At 31.9% G+C, this 15,892-nt stretch overlaps 1 protein-coding gene across 1 annotated transcript in view; it reads left to right on the top strand.

Moving 5' to 3' along the window:
• Positions 1 to 11,000: 11,000 nt before the first annotated feature.
• Positions 11,001 to 15,892, top strand: part of LOC111704170 (uncharacterized) — a gene marked incomplete in the record, with an annotated part of 10,797 nt that continues 5,905 nt past the window's right edge. Inside the window, 8 exon segments of the mRNA XM_023476323.1 lie at positions 11,001 to 11,179; positions 11,421 to 11,536; positions 11,868 to 12,052; positions 12,172 to 12,319; positions 12,506 to 12,572; positions 13,744 to 13,956; positions 14,517 to 14,581; positions 15,140 to 15,201. Coding sequence (XP_023332091.1) covers positions 11,120 to 11,179; positions 11,421 to 11,536; positions 11,868 to 12,052; positions 12,172 to 12,319; positions 12,506 to 12,572; positions 13,744 to 13,956; positions 14,517 to 14,581; positions 15,140 to 15,201 — 916 coding nt within the window.

Genomic DNA, 15,892 nt, shown 5'->3' with positions numbered 1-15,892 from the left:
TTATAATTTAGTTTTCAATTTATTTTTATGTCCACATTGTTAATAGTGTTTTAAATATTAAATAATCCTATTCCCTTACTAATACTGCCTCAACCTAGGATGATCATTTTAGGTACTTTTGAAATAGAGTGTTAGTGTGCTAGGATGTATATGTATAGTATTCACCCGTCTACAAGCCGATGATGAATTTTAATTCTAAGGCTGACTACGAATGTAGATTTATAATCAATTAATTGTCAAGACCACATTTGATAAATTCTTCCGATGTATGGCTCATTAAGGGTTTAACTACAATAGATTACTTATAACAGAAGAAGCTTTATGAAAGTTTCATTCTAAATATGAAACCATATTTTTTTATGTGTTTGTTGTTATCACTGATCCAATCCATCCAATTGTTTAATTGTTCTTATACAGCTAGTGTCCCAATAAACATAGGAATTCCTTGAGGAATTTTATATCGTCTTTGATGCTGCATTTTTTCATGAACACAATTGTTGCAGTATTTGAGCTTTAACATCTATAAATATTAATAACGCCTGGTCTTAAGATTTTCAAAATGTGCAGGTCTACCATTTTTGTACCTTAAAAATTAACGAAGATATTTCAAAAGTTGTATACAAATTTCAATTTATTGAATAAGTCAAAATTATCTTAATATCCAATATCTTCTTTAAGTTTCTAGAAACAAGAAAGGCAGACCACTTTATGAAAAACTCGGCTAACGTACAGCCTCATTTTTATAATTTGTTTGCGAAGCATTAAATATCAGAAATCAAAGACGACTGTAAAGGATCGTCTCTAATTTCCATGTTTATTATGATTTATTATGATTTATTTGTCGAACACATAAAATTGGTTCAGATATATATTAGATTAGAACTATAATTCAATTTATACATAGGTTTTCAACTAACGACTTTAATTCTTCTCTAATGTCGTCTTCTTCACAGTCCCGGAGCTGTGACAGGAGATGCTGCAGACATTCGATATTGTCTTCTTCTTGAATGGTGAGCGGCCCACATTCTTCAAAGATGGCTCTTGGTAGGCTGTTTAATATATCTAGAGAGAATTCGTCAGAGATATTTGAAATGTTTCTTCCAAAGTCGTACTGTAGAGAATATGCAGATATCGATCCAACTTGCCAAATCAATGGATTCCAACTATGCAAAATAGACTGTGCAAACTTGGCAAATCGTCTCAGTAAAAAAACTCTCACAGAGTTGAATTCTTTAGAAAAATTCTTCACAAAATAAGTATGTGTAGGCTGTGGCAAGTTCCAACAAACTTTAACTGTAGTGTTCCAAGATCGGTAGGTTTGACAGGCATATTCACTGTAAAGGTTCCAAATATTGCTTCCATAAAAGGAACAACAATAAGTTTGCACAGCAGATAACTTTTGCAGTGGTGAGCAGAAATGAAAAATTCCCAATAATTCAGTAGATGATTCATTGTAGGCACCATGAAGAAGAATTAAACTAAAGTGAGTCAAAAATTGCGCGAAGTGATATAAAATATTATAATATATACATTTCCAGAAGCGTAATTGGAGTTTGTTGGTGTGTTAAATGATATGGTGTTTTTTTAAGCTTGCTTTATTCGCACACTATCCTCCACAAGTTTTGTAACAATAAAGGTATCGTTGTGAATTGGACATATTTTTGTAATGGAAGTTCACTTGAAATGGGTTTTTGTTGGGTGGGGGAGTATAGTTGTTTCTAATGAAAATTGTGCCTCAAACAACCCGAGCCACGGTTTTTTTTAATGGATGAATCTTAAAATTTTCCATATTTCTGGGAAATTTTTTTCCCCGTGTTTCATTCGTGTTATTGTCTTTTCTTTTTTTAATCTCTTATGAAAAGAGGGGGGGGGGGGGGCTCGATCTTGCACACTTCATATTCAAACAATTAATAGGTTGTATGGTCATAATCGCAGTAGCTTGTCATTTAATTGCGTTTTGATTTCCTTTAAAAATAATTATTATATAAAGATATCGATCACAAGTTGTCCTTTCCAAAAAATATTTACTGATTCAAATCTTTATTTTGTAATTAATACAGAAGCAAATATATATTAAAATCTACAAGTCCAGCCTCAGAACATGTAGAATATTTATCTAGAATTCAGACATTTTTAAAGTATGGTAGAACATGGTTTAACTTAATTCATGAGAAAGCACAAATGGAAATAGATTAGTAAGGTCCTAGGACTATAGATTAGTTAAGTCCTAGGACTGAAGTTTTAAGGTCCCAGGACTAAAAAGAGGTTGCTAGGTCTCAGGGTTAAAGTTAAAAGGTGCAAGGACTGGAGTTTAAGGTCCTAGGACTTAGGAATAGATGAATTACATGTACCAGGACTAAAACAAGGTTCTAGAACTGTACTGGAGTTGCAAAGTTCCAGGACTGAAACAGAGTTGCAAGGTTCTAGAACTGTACTGGAGTTGCTAAGTTCCAGGGCTGTAATAGAGTTGCAAGGTTCTAGAACTGTACTGGAGTTGCAAAGTTCCAGAACTGTACTGGAGTTGAAAGGGTTCAAGGACTGTACTGGAGTTGCAAAGTTCCAGGACTGGATTGAAGTTGAAAGGGTTCCAGAACTGTATTGGAGTTGCAAGGGTTCCAGGACTTTATTGGAGTTGAAAGGGTTCAAGGACTGTATTGGAGTTGAAAGGGTTCCAAGACTGTATTGGAGTTGCAAGGGTTCCAAGACTGTATTGGAGTTGCAAGGGTTCCAGAACTGAGTTAGAGTTAAAAGGGTTCCAGGACTGTATTGGAGGAGCAAGGTTCCAGGACTGAGTTGGAGTAGCAAAGTTCCATGGACTGAAATAGAGTTTCAAGGTCCCAAGAATGAAAGGAAAATGGGACCCTACAATTCACCACCAGGATCTAGGTATAGGATAGATATGAATTATTAAAGAGAAAATAATTATTACAGATGATGCACGAAGCGTAACTTTTTTTCAATTTTGAAATTTTTGCCATTTTTACCTTTTAAAAACTCAGCTCGATGAATCGATCAGGGGCTTGTAAGACCTAAAATGATTAATTTTGGTTTTTGTATAATTTATAATTTAAAACGTATTTAAAATTACAGTGAGACCTATTAAACTGTGGAATAGGAAAACAGCTCTGTTCCACTTATATAACACAGTAGCAGTTGTGTTATGTACCGTACTGTGAACACTGTACACGGACTATTTTCACTTTTTAAGATGATTTCAATTGGTCTATTTCAGAGATAAGAGAATATATATTTATAACAGACTAGAATATACGATATTTTCCACATCAGGTACCATTGTGTACAACTGGAGCACACTACCAATAAACAGACGCCTACATTCAGGGAAAATTAATTGGATCCTTTTGATACGAAATACAAAACCTTCAAAAATTTACTAAATTCCCAAATTTTATGTTTTATGTTAAAAGTCAGAGTATTTCTTTAACAATTTTTAAAACTTAACCCTTGAATGGGTATTGGGTATTATATGCAAAAAGTGGCCGTTAGATGGCAGTTAAAAAAATCTTTCATGGAACTGTAGCATGGCGTGCCGGGACACTATAGCCCTGCTTAGCCTATCCAGGTAGAGCTTATGAGCAGTCTGTGTTAGTCTGTGGTCTATTTGCTTTTCAACACAGACTACAACTGCTTTTCTTCTTTATGGGCTACCTAGGCCTATAGTTGAACCAGCACGACAGGCTACGTTTTTACAAAAGGTTTTTAGAGTGCTGTATCTCACGGCAACTTGTTGCATATATCATACCAATTCAGGGGTTAACTTTTACAACTTTTAAAGAAATACTCCAATTTATAACATGAAACATAATATTTATGAATATTGTCTATTTTTGAAGATTTGGTGTTTCATATCCAAAGGATCCTTAAATATCCCTGAATACAGATGTTTACTGATTGGTCGAGCGCTGCGGCTATGAAAGGCTAGGGAGTTGGACGAATGGGTCAGAAGTGTAGTATAGCGGATGTACGTAGGTTGTAAGATAAACTATAATTGTTTAGTTACCATGGTTCAGGTTGGGAGCAGACGAAAATATGCCGAGAAGAGGAGAATAAACAAGGGAATGGAGCTGAACCTCAAAATATAAGTTTTAAAAAAGGTTTAAAATGAAAATTTTTGTTGTCATCGTTATCGTAAAGTTGACCGTCATGGTCATTGAGGCTTTCATGTACATCTGAGAATAGATGAAATAAATCCTTCTTTAAACAAATTGATGACATTGCTTTGTCAGTTTTACTCTATAAATCCTTAATTTGCATATTCATTGTCACATATACTGCATCGGGGTTTTCTCATTGAAACGAGCAACCATTCAAATTATGATAACAATCCCTTTAATATAGCAAGGCACCTGTGATCTTAACTTCCTTCTTCTCATGTGCATCAATATCTTTAACAACTTCCCATAGACGAGGTAGTTCTTCGTTCTACAATAAAAATAGTTTTATTCATTTATATTAAGAGTCCAAAGTGGCGGCTTACCACCAATTAAGAAAAATTTTGGCTTATCTTGAATTACTAAAAGTAGCGGCTTATCTTCATTTACAAAAAGTGGCGGCTTATCTCTAATTACGGAAAGTGGCGGCTTATCTTTAATTACAGAAAGTGGCGGTTTATCACCAATTACGAGAAAGTTATGGCTTATCTTTAATTACAAAAAGTGGCGGCTTATCTCTAATTACAAAAAGTGGCGACTTATCTTTAATTGAAGAAATTGACGGTTTGTCAATTATTAGTAATGGGCGCGGCAAATATCCAATTCATTAAAAGTGGCGCTTGATCCCCGATTGTATAAAGTGGCGCTTAATCCCCGATTGTATAAGGTGGCGCTTAATCTCTGATTGTATAAAAGTGGCGACTCATCTCTGATAAATAAAGTGGCGCCAAATCTCTTATATTAAAAAGTTCATCTCTAAACACTGGTTTAATTAAGTTGTGATTAAAAAATGAAAACGAACCAACCTGCCATTCTGTAGGTTGTACAGGGATGGACTCCGGTAAATATCTTGTTTTAATCTCCTGAACCCTCATCCGTGGATCACTTCTACCGAACCTAGTCGTATAAAATCCAGCCTCACGCTCTACAAAAATAAATTTTTAGAATAGCAAACTAAATATATTTGAAAAAGTCAATTAGAGTAGGTATAAAAAAAATCTTAAACACTTTAACTGTAGTTTTATTAAAGAGCTTTTGGGAAGAACCAAAATGTTTAGTATTTTCCGTATGTAAGCAAACATATTAATTTTCTTCTCTCATATGTGTCCGCAAAGTCAAAAAGGAGGAGGAGCTATGAGTTCAGAAAGTCGAAGAAGTGAACCCGCATAAATTTGACCTTCTCGTCTTGTGGAGTTATTGATTGAATTAACTGATTAATATTTGGATTCAAAATTATTTCTCAAAAATCTATCTTCTTTTATATCTAACATAAAGGCAATATTTTTACGCCACAATCTCCGTTAGTTTCAAATCCTTACACCTTTGCAACCTGAGGAAAAATTAAAGCTTGAAGAAAGTAATCAATTCCTTGATAGTTTGATCAGTGGTTGACTTGTATATCAATACAATGAAGACGATCTTTTGTTAATAGTGGTTTGATCAATGACAAGCATTATTCAAATTGCAAGTTTACATGTAAACAAAGAGAAACTGTTAATTTACAGCTTCTCGTTGTTTACAGGAGTATCCATGCTGTTTGAAAGCTTGGTAAAAATAAAAAATTGAAATCTAAGGTCGTCTTCATTGAGTTGATAAATACGACGACGACTGTAGTTTTAATAAACCTACTTGCTTCAGGGAAACCACAGGCGCCATGAAAGACCAAAATAAGAACAACACTGAAAATAATCAGATTATTTATAAAAAATATTGTTTATTGCAAAACATTGAACAGCTATTTTCTTTGGTGGGTTGATTTTTAAAATCATTTTTTTTAAAAGAAAGGCACTATATGTACATTGTACAAGACCGGAAAAAAATTCTTGAAAATATATCGACCAGAGACAAAAAACTAATTATCGTATTGGAAATTTGGAACCCCCCCCCCCCCGAAAAAAAATTTGTTTTGTAATAAATCATACAAATTGTAAAATATGAAAAAATAAAAATAATAACAGTATTCAGCGGGGTTCGAGAAGATACATCTTTGGATACCCCATATATATCAATATTATTTTCATCAATTAAAGATTATGTTTGATTTAATTGCTAATTATTTTAATCCTTTTCTTGAAATCTTTCAATTTTTAACTTCAGTTCGATATGAATCATACGAGATCAGTAAGAAAATGAAAATTTGCCAGTATTTTTAACTGTCAGAGGATTATTATAATTCTAAGAAAAACGTCTACATATTGGGATGACAACTTTCGTAGAAGGGGGGGGGGGAGGATACTCCTGAATTAATGTTCTCATATGTCCGCCAATCAGAGAGAACTATTCTGTTTTTGCTTCAGATTAATATTCTCTTATTGGCTAAAATTATGAACTATACTTAAAATTGCGTTGTGAAAAAAGAACCATAATATGTCTTAAATGATTTCGAAATAACGCACATTTTTTTCAGAATATGATAACATTATGTACGTCAGAGTTACCCACAAAGGATGAGACTTCAGAGACGACTGTGCGAAATTAACAATGTCTTTTTTCTTACATTCAGGATTTCTTGCGGCTGTATACGTAAACTAGTTTTTTTCTTTGTCAATCATCAAATAGATTATATGTCAGGCACAAGAATTGATTTAAGAGTTTCAAGTTTCAGTCTCATTCTTTGTGGTCAACCATGTATTTATAAGGTTTATTTGAATACAGTGTATTTGAATACATTATAAAACAAAAGCAAGACAAAAATTTTGGGGATCTTATCAAATAAATTCCGTGGATTTTCAAAATTTAAGGAAAATAAATTTTGTTGGTGGAAAATATTTTGAAATTTTGATCTATAAACCTTACCAGGGGACAGTCTGAAGTCAGACACAAAATTTTGGCTCGATTAGTTTAGCCGTTTACACGTTTATTGGATGCAAACAGACAGACAAACAAACAGACAAGCAAAACGTATATATAGACCCTAAAACCCTAAAATTCTGTTCTCAAATTCTATCAAAATATTCGAAATTTCTAAAAGATTCCTGTTATATTCGACATTAAGAACACAATGTTCTGAGTATTGATGAGCATAGTTTTGAACCAGTTTTAAGACATTTAGGGTTTTAATTTAAGACATTTAAGGTTTTAATTTAAGACATTTAAGGTTTTAATTTAAGACATTTAAGGTTTCTAATTCATACTTCATAGCTGGTATTTTTGATTAAACAGTTTAAATCATTTATTCATTGCAAGAATTGTTAGAAATAGAATTTTACTAAAAACAAACTCTATTCTGATCAATCTAAAAATATATTAGTATTTTTTAGGTGATGTATAATCATTGGAGATGATATTCAGGTTGGGTTGGGAAACATGTATATTATATCTAAATAAATAAAGTAGTAGTCTCTGTTTGTTTGTTTGTTTGTCCGATCATAACTCAGGAACCAATTTACCGATTTGCTTCAAATTTTGATTGGGAAACTAAATATAATCCCGGAAATGTTCTTAGCTTGGTTTAAAAGTTCTTAGTTGAATAGGTTGACTCTTAAAAAGTTAGGTTCCCGAACTCATTGTTTTTATTGTTACTTTTGAACTATCTTTGTGTTTTTTTTCTGGGTTCTGCTATCATTCACTTTCTCAATGCTAAAAAAAGTGTGCCAGCCCTATAGTTGTTATAAAACTGTCCANCCCCCCCCCCCCCCCACCTTCTGATCTTTGTGTTTTAGGTCATATAAAAAGTTCGTTTTGGAATTCTCATTAAACGATCTCTATGATAAATATTTGTCTTGTACTTTTTATCCTGTAAACGTGAAAACGTCTGAACCGATTGGGTGAATTGGGTCCACATTTTTCTGCAATATATCACATTCCAAGGGATGTTTTATGCCAGTTTAAATTCGAAAATGTCGCAAGTTTTAGTTTTCCGATAAACGCAGAAAAAATGACGGTTTAAAGTTAAACTGTAACATTTAAAAGCTAAAATGTTTATTGGAAAAGGGTCGCTACAGATATAAGAGAGTTGTCAGCTAAAATAAGCGATATTTTCCACAGCATGTTCTATTGTGTGCAAGTTCTCTACACGACCAATCAGCAAACATCTGTATTCTGGGATATATAAGGATTCTTTGGATACGAAACACAAAATCTTCAAAAAAAAGACTGAATTCATAAATGTTATGTTTCATGTTTAAAATTAAAAATTGTAAAAGTTAACCCCTGAATGGGTATTATGTTCAACATGTGGCTGTGAGATGGCACTCTAAAAACCTATCGTATACCCGTAAGCATGTCGTGCCGGGTCAACTTAGGCCTACGTAGCCCACCCTGTGAAAGGAGAAAAGCAGCCTGTGGGTCGCGAAGTGTCCAATATCTGTCAGTCTTTTAATGTAAATTATATGTCTCTGTTGATTTTTAATATTTGAAATTATGTTTGTAAGGTTTTGTTTACACACACACACACAGGATCATATTCTCGACTCAATCCATTTGTTTAAATTTTACCTTTTAAAATATAATAACTCATAAACCATTTGACCGATTTGCCTCAAAGTTTCATTGGGGAACTCGGTGAACCCACGGGAATGTTTTCAGTTTGGATCAAAGATTCAAAGTTGAGCAGGTTGACTTTTAAAGGTAAAATTTAGTGTGCAGGCAACCCCGGATTTCCAAGCTAGTTATATACAATCAATTAAAATGTATGCATTAAAATTAGGACACTACTTAATCTTTAAAATTTAAAGCTATGTCATGGGCGCGTTTTTAACTTTGAGGGGGGGATATCAAATAAAAATTAACATGCCCCTCCCGTCAGGTTGCAAAGATGTAGGGATTAGAAAATTTGAATTGTGGCAAAGACTCAATTCCTTTGAAAATTTGATTATATAAAATATATTTTTGAAAATTTAAAGCCATGGCCATGCAATTGTGCGTTTTCATGTTTCACATAATAACTGACATGAATCTCCGGTTGCAGAGGTGTAGGGGTTAGACAATTTTAGACTCAATTTCTTTTAAAATTTGATTCGCGACATGATGGAATATGTGAATCACATAATTGCGTCACAGAAACATGATTGAATATAAAAATGACATATATCAGTTTACCGTATTTATTCAGGAAAATATATTAGTTAGTTTAGGATTAGTCCCGGCCTACTGCATATCTCAAGTATGGTAGCAAAAATGATATCATATCTAATGCTATATATATATATGTATATATATATATATATATGTATAATTGCAGAGGTCCAAGATTCATAGCTGTAGATAGCTAACAGCGCTTTCTTTATTTGTACTGTAGAACTGGTATAAGATCATACACGTTTCTCAACAAAACTCATTTTTTACTTTATTTACACTCATTTTTTACTTTATTTACACTCATTTTTTACTTTATTTACAAATATTAAATTGTTTTTAAGTAAACTTACTTACTAGCTGCTTTTTCACAAACTTTTTAAAAAACTTTAATTACAAACCAGTTTTATAACTTTACAGAATCTTTCAAATATCATTTAAAGGGTATATAACGACGTAAAATATAGTGAACCGGCCTTTCTATGAACTAGAAATAGCTTTTATTGAAGAAACGAAGATATCTTCGGGTTTTCTTTTTGTTAAAAACAAATAAATAAACCTAAAACCCTCTTGTGAAAATCATAAAATAAAGTGAATGCGGGAATGGCAGTGATTTATTTAGAAAGATAAACAATAAACAGCTATAAATAAAAATAAAGATGAACAGCTATAAATGAATATAAAGATGAACAGCTATAAATAAATATAAGGATAAACAACTATAAATGAATATAAAGATGAACAGCTATATAAATAAATATAAAGATGAACAGCTATAAATATAAATAAAGATGAACAGCTATAAATGAATATAAAGATGAACAGCTATAAATCAATATAAAGATTATCAGCTATAAATGAATATAAATATGAACAGCTATAAATAAATACAAAGATGAATAGCTATAAATGAATATAAAGATGAACAACTATAAATGAATATAAATATGAACAGCTATAAATAAATATATAGATGAATAAATGAACATAAAGATGAACAGCTATAAATGAATATAAAGATGAACAGCTATAAATTAATATAAAGATGAACAGCTATAAATTAATATAAAGATGAACAGCTATAAATGAGTATAAAGATGAACAGTTATAAATAAATATAAAGATGAACAGCTATAAATAAATATAAAGATGAACAGCTATAAATGAATATAAAGATGAACAGCTATAAATGAATATAAAGATGAACAGCTATAAATAAATATAAAATGAACAGCTATAAATGAATATAAATATGAAAAGCTATAAATAAATATATAGATGAATAAATGAATATAAAGATGAACAGCTATAAATGAATATAAATATGAACAGCTATAAATTAATATAAAGATGAACAGCTATAAATAAATATAAAGATGAACAGCTATAAATAAATATAAAGATGAACAGCTATAAATGAATATAAAGATGAACAGCTATAAATAAATATAAAGATGAACAGCTATAAATAAATATAAAGATGAACAGCTATAAATGAATATAAGATGAGTTTTGAGTCTCTTTGAATAAATGTCAGAGATAGGATGCCAGTCACTTTAAATTTCAAAAATACGTTGACAATCCCTTAATATTTTTAAATTAAGTTTAAAATACGTTACAAATCCCTTTATATTCATAAATTACGTTGACCAATTCCTTTATATTTATAAATTAAGTTGTCAATTTCTTTATTTTAATACCTTAAGTTGACAATCCCTTTATATTCATTTATTTAGTTGACTATCCCATTATTTTCATGAATTACGTTGACTATCCCTTTACATTCATAAATTAAGTTGACAATCCTATTTATTCATGAATTACGTTGACTATCCCTTTACATCCCCTTAAATTTGTTGACACGGTAACAATAATAACAATCATTTTGTTGAAAATCCCTCAACATTTTATCACCTAGCTGATTACAGATTATGGACTCTATAGTGTCGGAAGAAATAGATAAACTTTGTCTTGATAAACAACTTACCAAGGTTTGTATGTGTTATTGATATGCGAGGGGCGGGGGAGGGGAGAAGGCAACCCACACCCTTTTTACCTCCGATCTTCAAATGACGAAGTCTTCCTCTTTAAAAGTCTAAGAACCGTAAAAGATTATATTATTGCACATCATTATAAAGATGTGTATGGTGTTTTTCATATTTTTTGATACGACATTTTTACTATATGTCTCTTTTATCAGGGTATATACTTTATTCAATATTATATATGCAGGATGTTCAGCATAAACTTGGTGAAGTTTCAAAGAAGTCAACTCCCCCGAGTCCTGTGTTGGGTGTAAAACCTAGAGTTAAAATCACCAAACCATCAGCTGATTCGGGGCTAGCGAGGTTATAATACACATATTTTAACAATAAAGATGCTGTTCAGATATTTTACCAGTCGTAGTACAGGGTGTCCCACGAAACATGATAGTTGATAAATAGTTTTGAATGTCAACCTCATAAACTGTATTAGGATATTAAAGGTTTTTTTGCAGTTCATTTCGTTTAAAAAAATCTTTTCCTCCATATAATATTTTTATTATTGTCTTGGTATAAATCAACTTAACAAATTATGGAAGATGACATTCTAAACTATTCACCAACTGTCATGTTTCGTGGGACACCCTGTATCTGCCTTTTTGTTCAAATGACTTTATTTACACTGGAATTTATTCAGTACTGCTACAAGAAGTTTATCAGTCTCTAACATTCCAGCAAATTCCACTGATAAAGCTCCTTCATGCATCACATCAGAAACAGCTTGCAATAAAGCTGCTTCCAGTTCTCCTCCTACACCAGCAAACTCAAGAAAGCAGCAAAAAAAGAACAGGAAGGATAGGAGAAGAGGGAACGGAGGAGATGGTTAGTTTTAGTTTTATATTTTTTAAATTCTTGAAATTCTACAAATTCAATGAAAATTCCAAAGTTTGTGATAATTTTAGCATAAAATATAAAATTCAGTTTGAAAATTTTGCCTTTAGATTGCGGAATTCAAGCGTCTAGAGCGGAAAAGCTGCGTCATGGAGTGGAGCGCAGCAATTCTGCGCATTGTGTTGCATCTAGTCGTCTTCCATCACAGAGTTCTGAAGAGATTTCCCAGCTTCTTTTTAAAAGTCAAACGAGTATCAAGTAAGCTAGATTTTAAGGTTAAACGGGGTTAACGACACTGAAGTTTACACACCTTATTTTCTATTTTTTTTTAATCAAAAGCCATTATTATATTGTTTTTACAATTCTTGTCATTTTGGGCCACATACTAATCAAAATACTAATTATAATGCTTTAAAAAAATCTAAGTTTGAATTTTTTTTGCAGTCTTAATGCTGGTCTTCAGAATCTGCCTGATAGCTTTTTCAGTGATGAACTTCCAGAAGATATTAAGGTTTACAAAAGTTCCCTGAAAAACAAAGAGAATAGAACATATATTAGAGAGGAATTTACTAGAAAAAAAGTGTAAAACGGCCATTTATTGTACTGTTTCCATACTGCAGATGTACTTCACATATTTATGCCAACCAAGTTATGAAATAGGCTGGTTTCCTAATTGACCAATGATCATTTCACATAGACTCTATGCCTTTCACTTTGAAAACGATGATTTTCCGTTATAACTATAAATCAAATGATATCTTTTATTCACCTAATTCATTATAAGGTTTTAATTTCATTTAATATGTTATATTTGGCGCTTTTTTCCAAAACGATAATTTTAGAAATTATCGTTATCAATCCAAACCAATTGCGTTAACATTCTGAAACTATCGTTTCATTCCAAAACAACCGTTTTTATTCCAAAAATATCGTTTTTCCATTTTTGAAAACAATCGTTTTCCGCAACGATCGTTGCTTTATTTCTTCTTAAAAACTATAATAACTTAGTTTCATCCTTTTCATATATGACAGTTTTAAAACGATAGTTTTTCATCGTTAACAAAATGAAATGAACGTTTAAAAAAGAGTCAAAACTGCCCATACCTACATAGGATGAAAACAATAATTACAACTGACTGAGCTCTGAATGTAAAATAACCTAACTATTGGACAAAGTCTTTGTTTAATGGTTGAAACTTTGCACGAAATAATTATACAAAAAATTAAAGGACCACGGTCTAGGAATTGACTAAAATAAATCCTTCCATTCTATAAAAACATATAAGGGGGAACAGGTACATTGTGCATAGTCTGTAAATATTGAGAATAATTTATCACAATAGTTCAATTAAATATTGTTTAAAGGGACTGTACGCTTAAGCATCAAGTGGCCAAGCATGTAAAGATGACCATGCTTTATTCAAAACCTTGAAACCTTTATCTGATCTAAAATGTGGAAAATATTGTATAAAAATGTTAATTCTTATAATTTATTTGTGTTTTCATGTAGTAAAATTACACACCTCACTTTTGTAGAGAAACCACAATTTTAAAAAGATCAGTTTTCAAAATTACAAACATTGATATCTAATTCAGACAAAGCTCTATAAAGATACCGTTGCACGGACCTTTAAATTACACTTACAGTTCCTTAATAGTTTATTTTCAACTTGAATTTGTAGATACCAGAACCAAACAGGAAAGAGAAGAAGAAAAGAAAAGGAAAGAAAAAGGAAGGGAAGAAGCAAGATGAGGAGAAGAGGAAGGAAGAAGCGGAGGATGAGGAGAAGAAAGGAGAAGAAGATGTAAAGGTTCATGAAGGTCCTCTGGAGGATGTTGTTGAATACTCCCTTGATGAACAAGGAGACGATGATGGTGATGATGAGAAGACTGTGGTAGGTGTATTAAAATAAAATTGTTTACAGTGAGACCCATAAAATTGTGGAAAAGGAAGACGATATTTAAGAAATCTTATTTGTATTTGATGTTGTTATAAAGCAAACAGTTTTACCAGTTGCATAAAAAGAATCTGTGTACGTGTCGACTCCACAATAGGTTATTCCGTGTTTGTAATATTCAAAACAGTCTTCTTCCTATTTCATAGTTTTATAGGGCCCACTGTAAGCACTTAGGGCTGCCCACAAAGGATTAGACTTCAATGACGACATAAAATAAATTAAATCTAATTTTGAAATAACGCCTAATATAAAATCTGCTAAAGGTTCATCAAATGATTTGGCAATGAAAACCATGTATGCATGATCTACAAATGCCTGAATAAGTTCTGTACAGTCGTCTTAGCAGAAGTTTTATCCTGTATATCGTTCAAATATAGATTATTGTCAGTCTTGAAATTAAAATGTAACATTAAAAAAGCAAAGAGAGGCAAAACGCATGGTCTGTTTAGTGCTTACAAATAATAGCATAAAAGATTTATAAATATAAAATATTTCAGTATAATTGGAGAAATGTGACTACCAATGGAGATGTCAAGAAATGTATTCTAGTGGAGGGATCCAGGTATTATATGGGAGGGATCCAGGTAATAAATGGGAGGGATCCAGATATTATATGGGAGGGATCCAGGTAATAAATGGGAGGATACATCATACAGATAATATATGGGAGGGATCCAGGTAATAAATGGGGGGGATTCAGGCTTTAAATGGGATGGATCAAACTATCATATGGGAGAGATTCATGTATTATATGCGAAGGATCCAGGTATTACATGGGAGGGATCCTGGTATTATATTGGAGGGAACCAGATTTTTAACGAAGGGATCCAGGTATAATATGGAAGGGATCCAGTTATTATATTGGAGTTAGCCAGATATTTTAATGGAGGGTCAATGCAAAACAGTTTGCCAATATTTTCAAAAGTATTTTCACTTTATTTTAAAGGATAATTGATTGAGAACAGACTTTTTAATTCTTAAAACATTCTAGAAAAGAAGGACGACCTTTGCGGGGAGATGGCGGGGAGATGTCGTCCTTGTTAATTTTCAAAATATTCCAGAGAAGAAGGACGACCTATGCGTGGGGATGTCGTCTTTGTTAATTTTAAAAATATTCTAGAGAAGAAGGACGACCTATGCGAGGAGATATCGTCCTTGTTAAATCTCAAGGAAAACTGAAAGGAACGGCAAACTTCATCTCTAGCATTAAATTTAAATTAAAAAATTTTCATTTGTAATTTTTCTTTAACTTAAGTTGAATATATTTAATATAATTACAAAAATCAAATTATAATTTTACGCTTCGTTCTGTTTTAGAATTTTATAAAAAGCACATTTTTTAGAACAGATTAGTGAGTACTGGACGATAGTTTTACAACTGGTTGCCAATTATATGATAACACACAGAATGTAAAAGATAAAAGTAATTTTAAATAATCACAATCTTTAACTCACGTGCAGTACCTTTAGAGTCGTTGAAAAATTAAAGACAATCATGTAAAATATTAATAATGCATTAACTGTGAAAAAAGATACCCATTGGCCGTTAACATCTTCTTCTCCGAATTCACCTTTAATACATTTATCTATTACTAGCCTTATAGGGCGCTTCGCGCCCATCTTTTAAATTAATTGTGAACATGTTCTCTTTGTGTACATCGTAAAACAAAATAAAAATAATTCGCGGATTTTCTCAAAAAATTTCGTGGATTTTCAAAATTTTCAAAAATTTAATGAAGATCGAATTTTGATGGAGACAAATATTTGAAATTTTGATCATTCATAAACCTTCCCTGTGGTCACGTGATGTCCCACAAAAAAAATGGGCCCGATCGGTTCAGCCGTTTTGACGTTTATTGGATACAAACAGACA

Source organism: Eurytemora carolleeae, unplaced genomic scaffold, assembly GCF_000591075.1.
Source record: "Eurytemora carolleeae unplaced genomic scaffold, Eaff_2.0 scaffold383, whole genome shotgun sequence".
NCBI lineage: Eukaryota > Metazoa > Arthropoda > Copepoda > Calanoida > Temoridae > Eurytemora > Eurytemora carolleeae.
The sequence above is the reverse complement of the archived record's forward strand: the minus strand, read 5'-3'. Positions and strand labels throughout refer to the sequence as shown.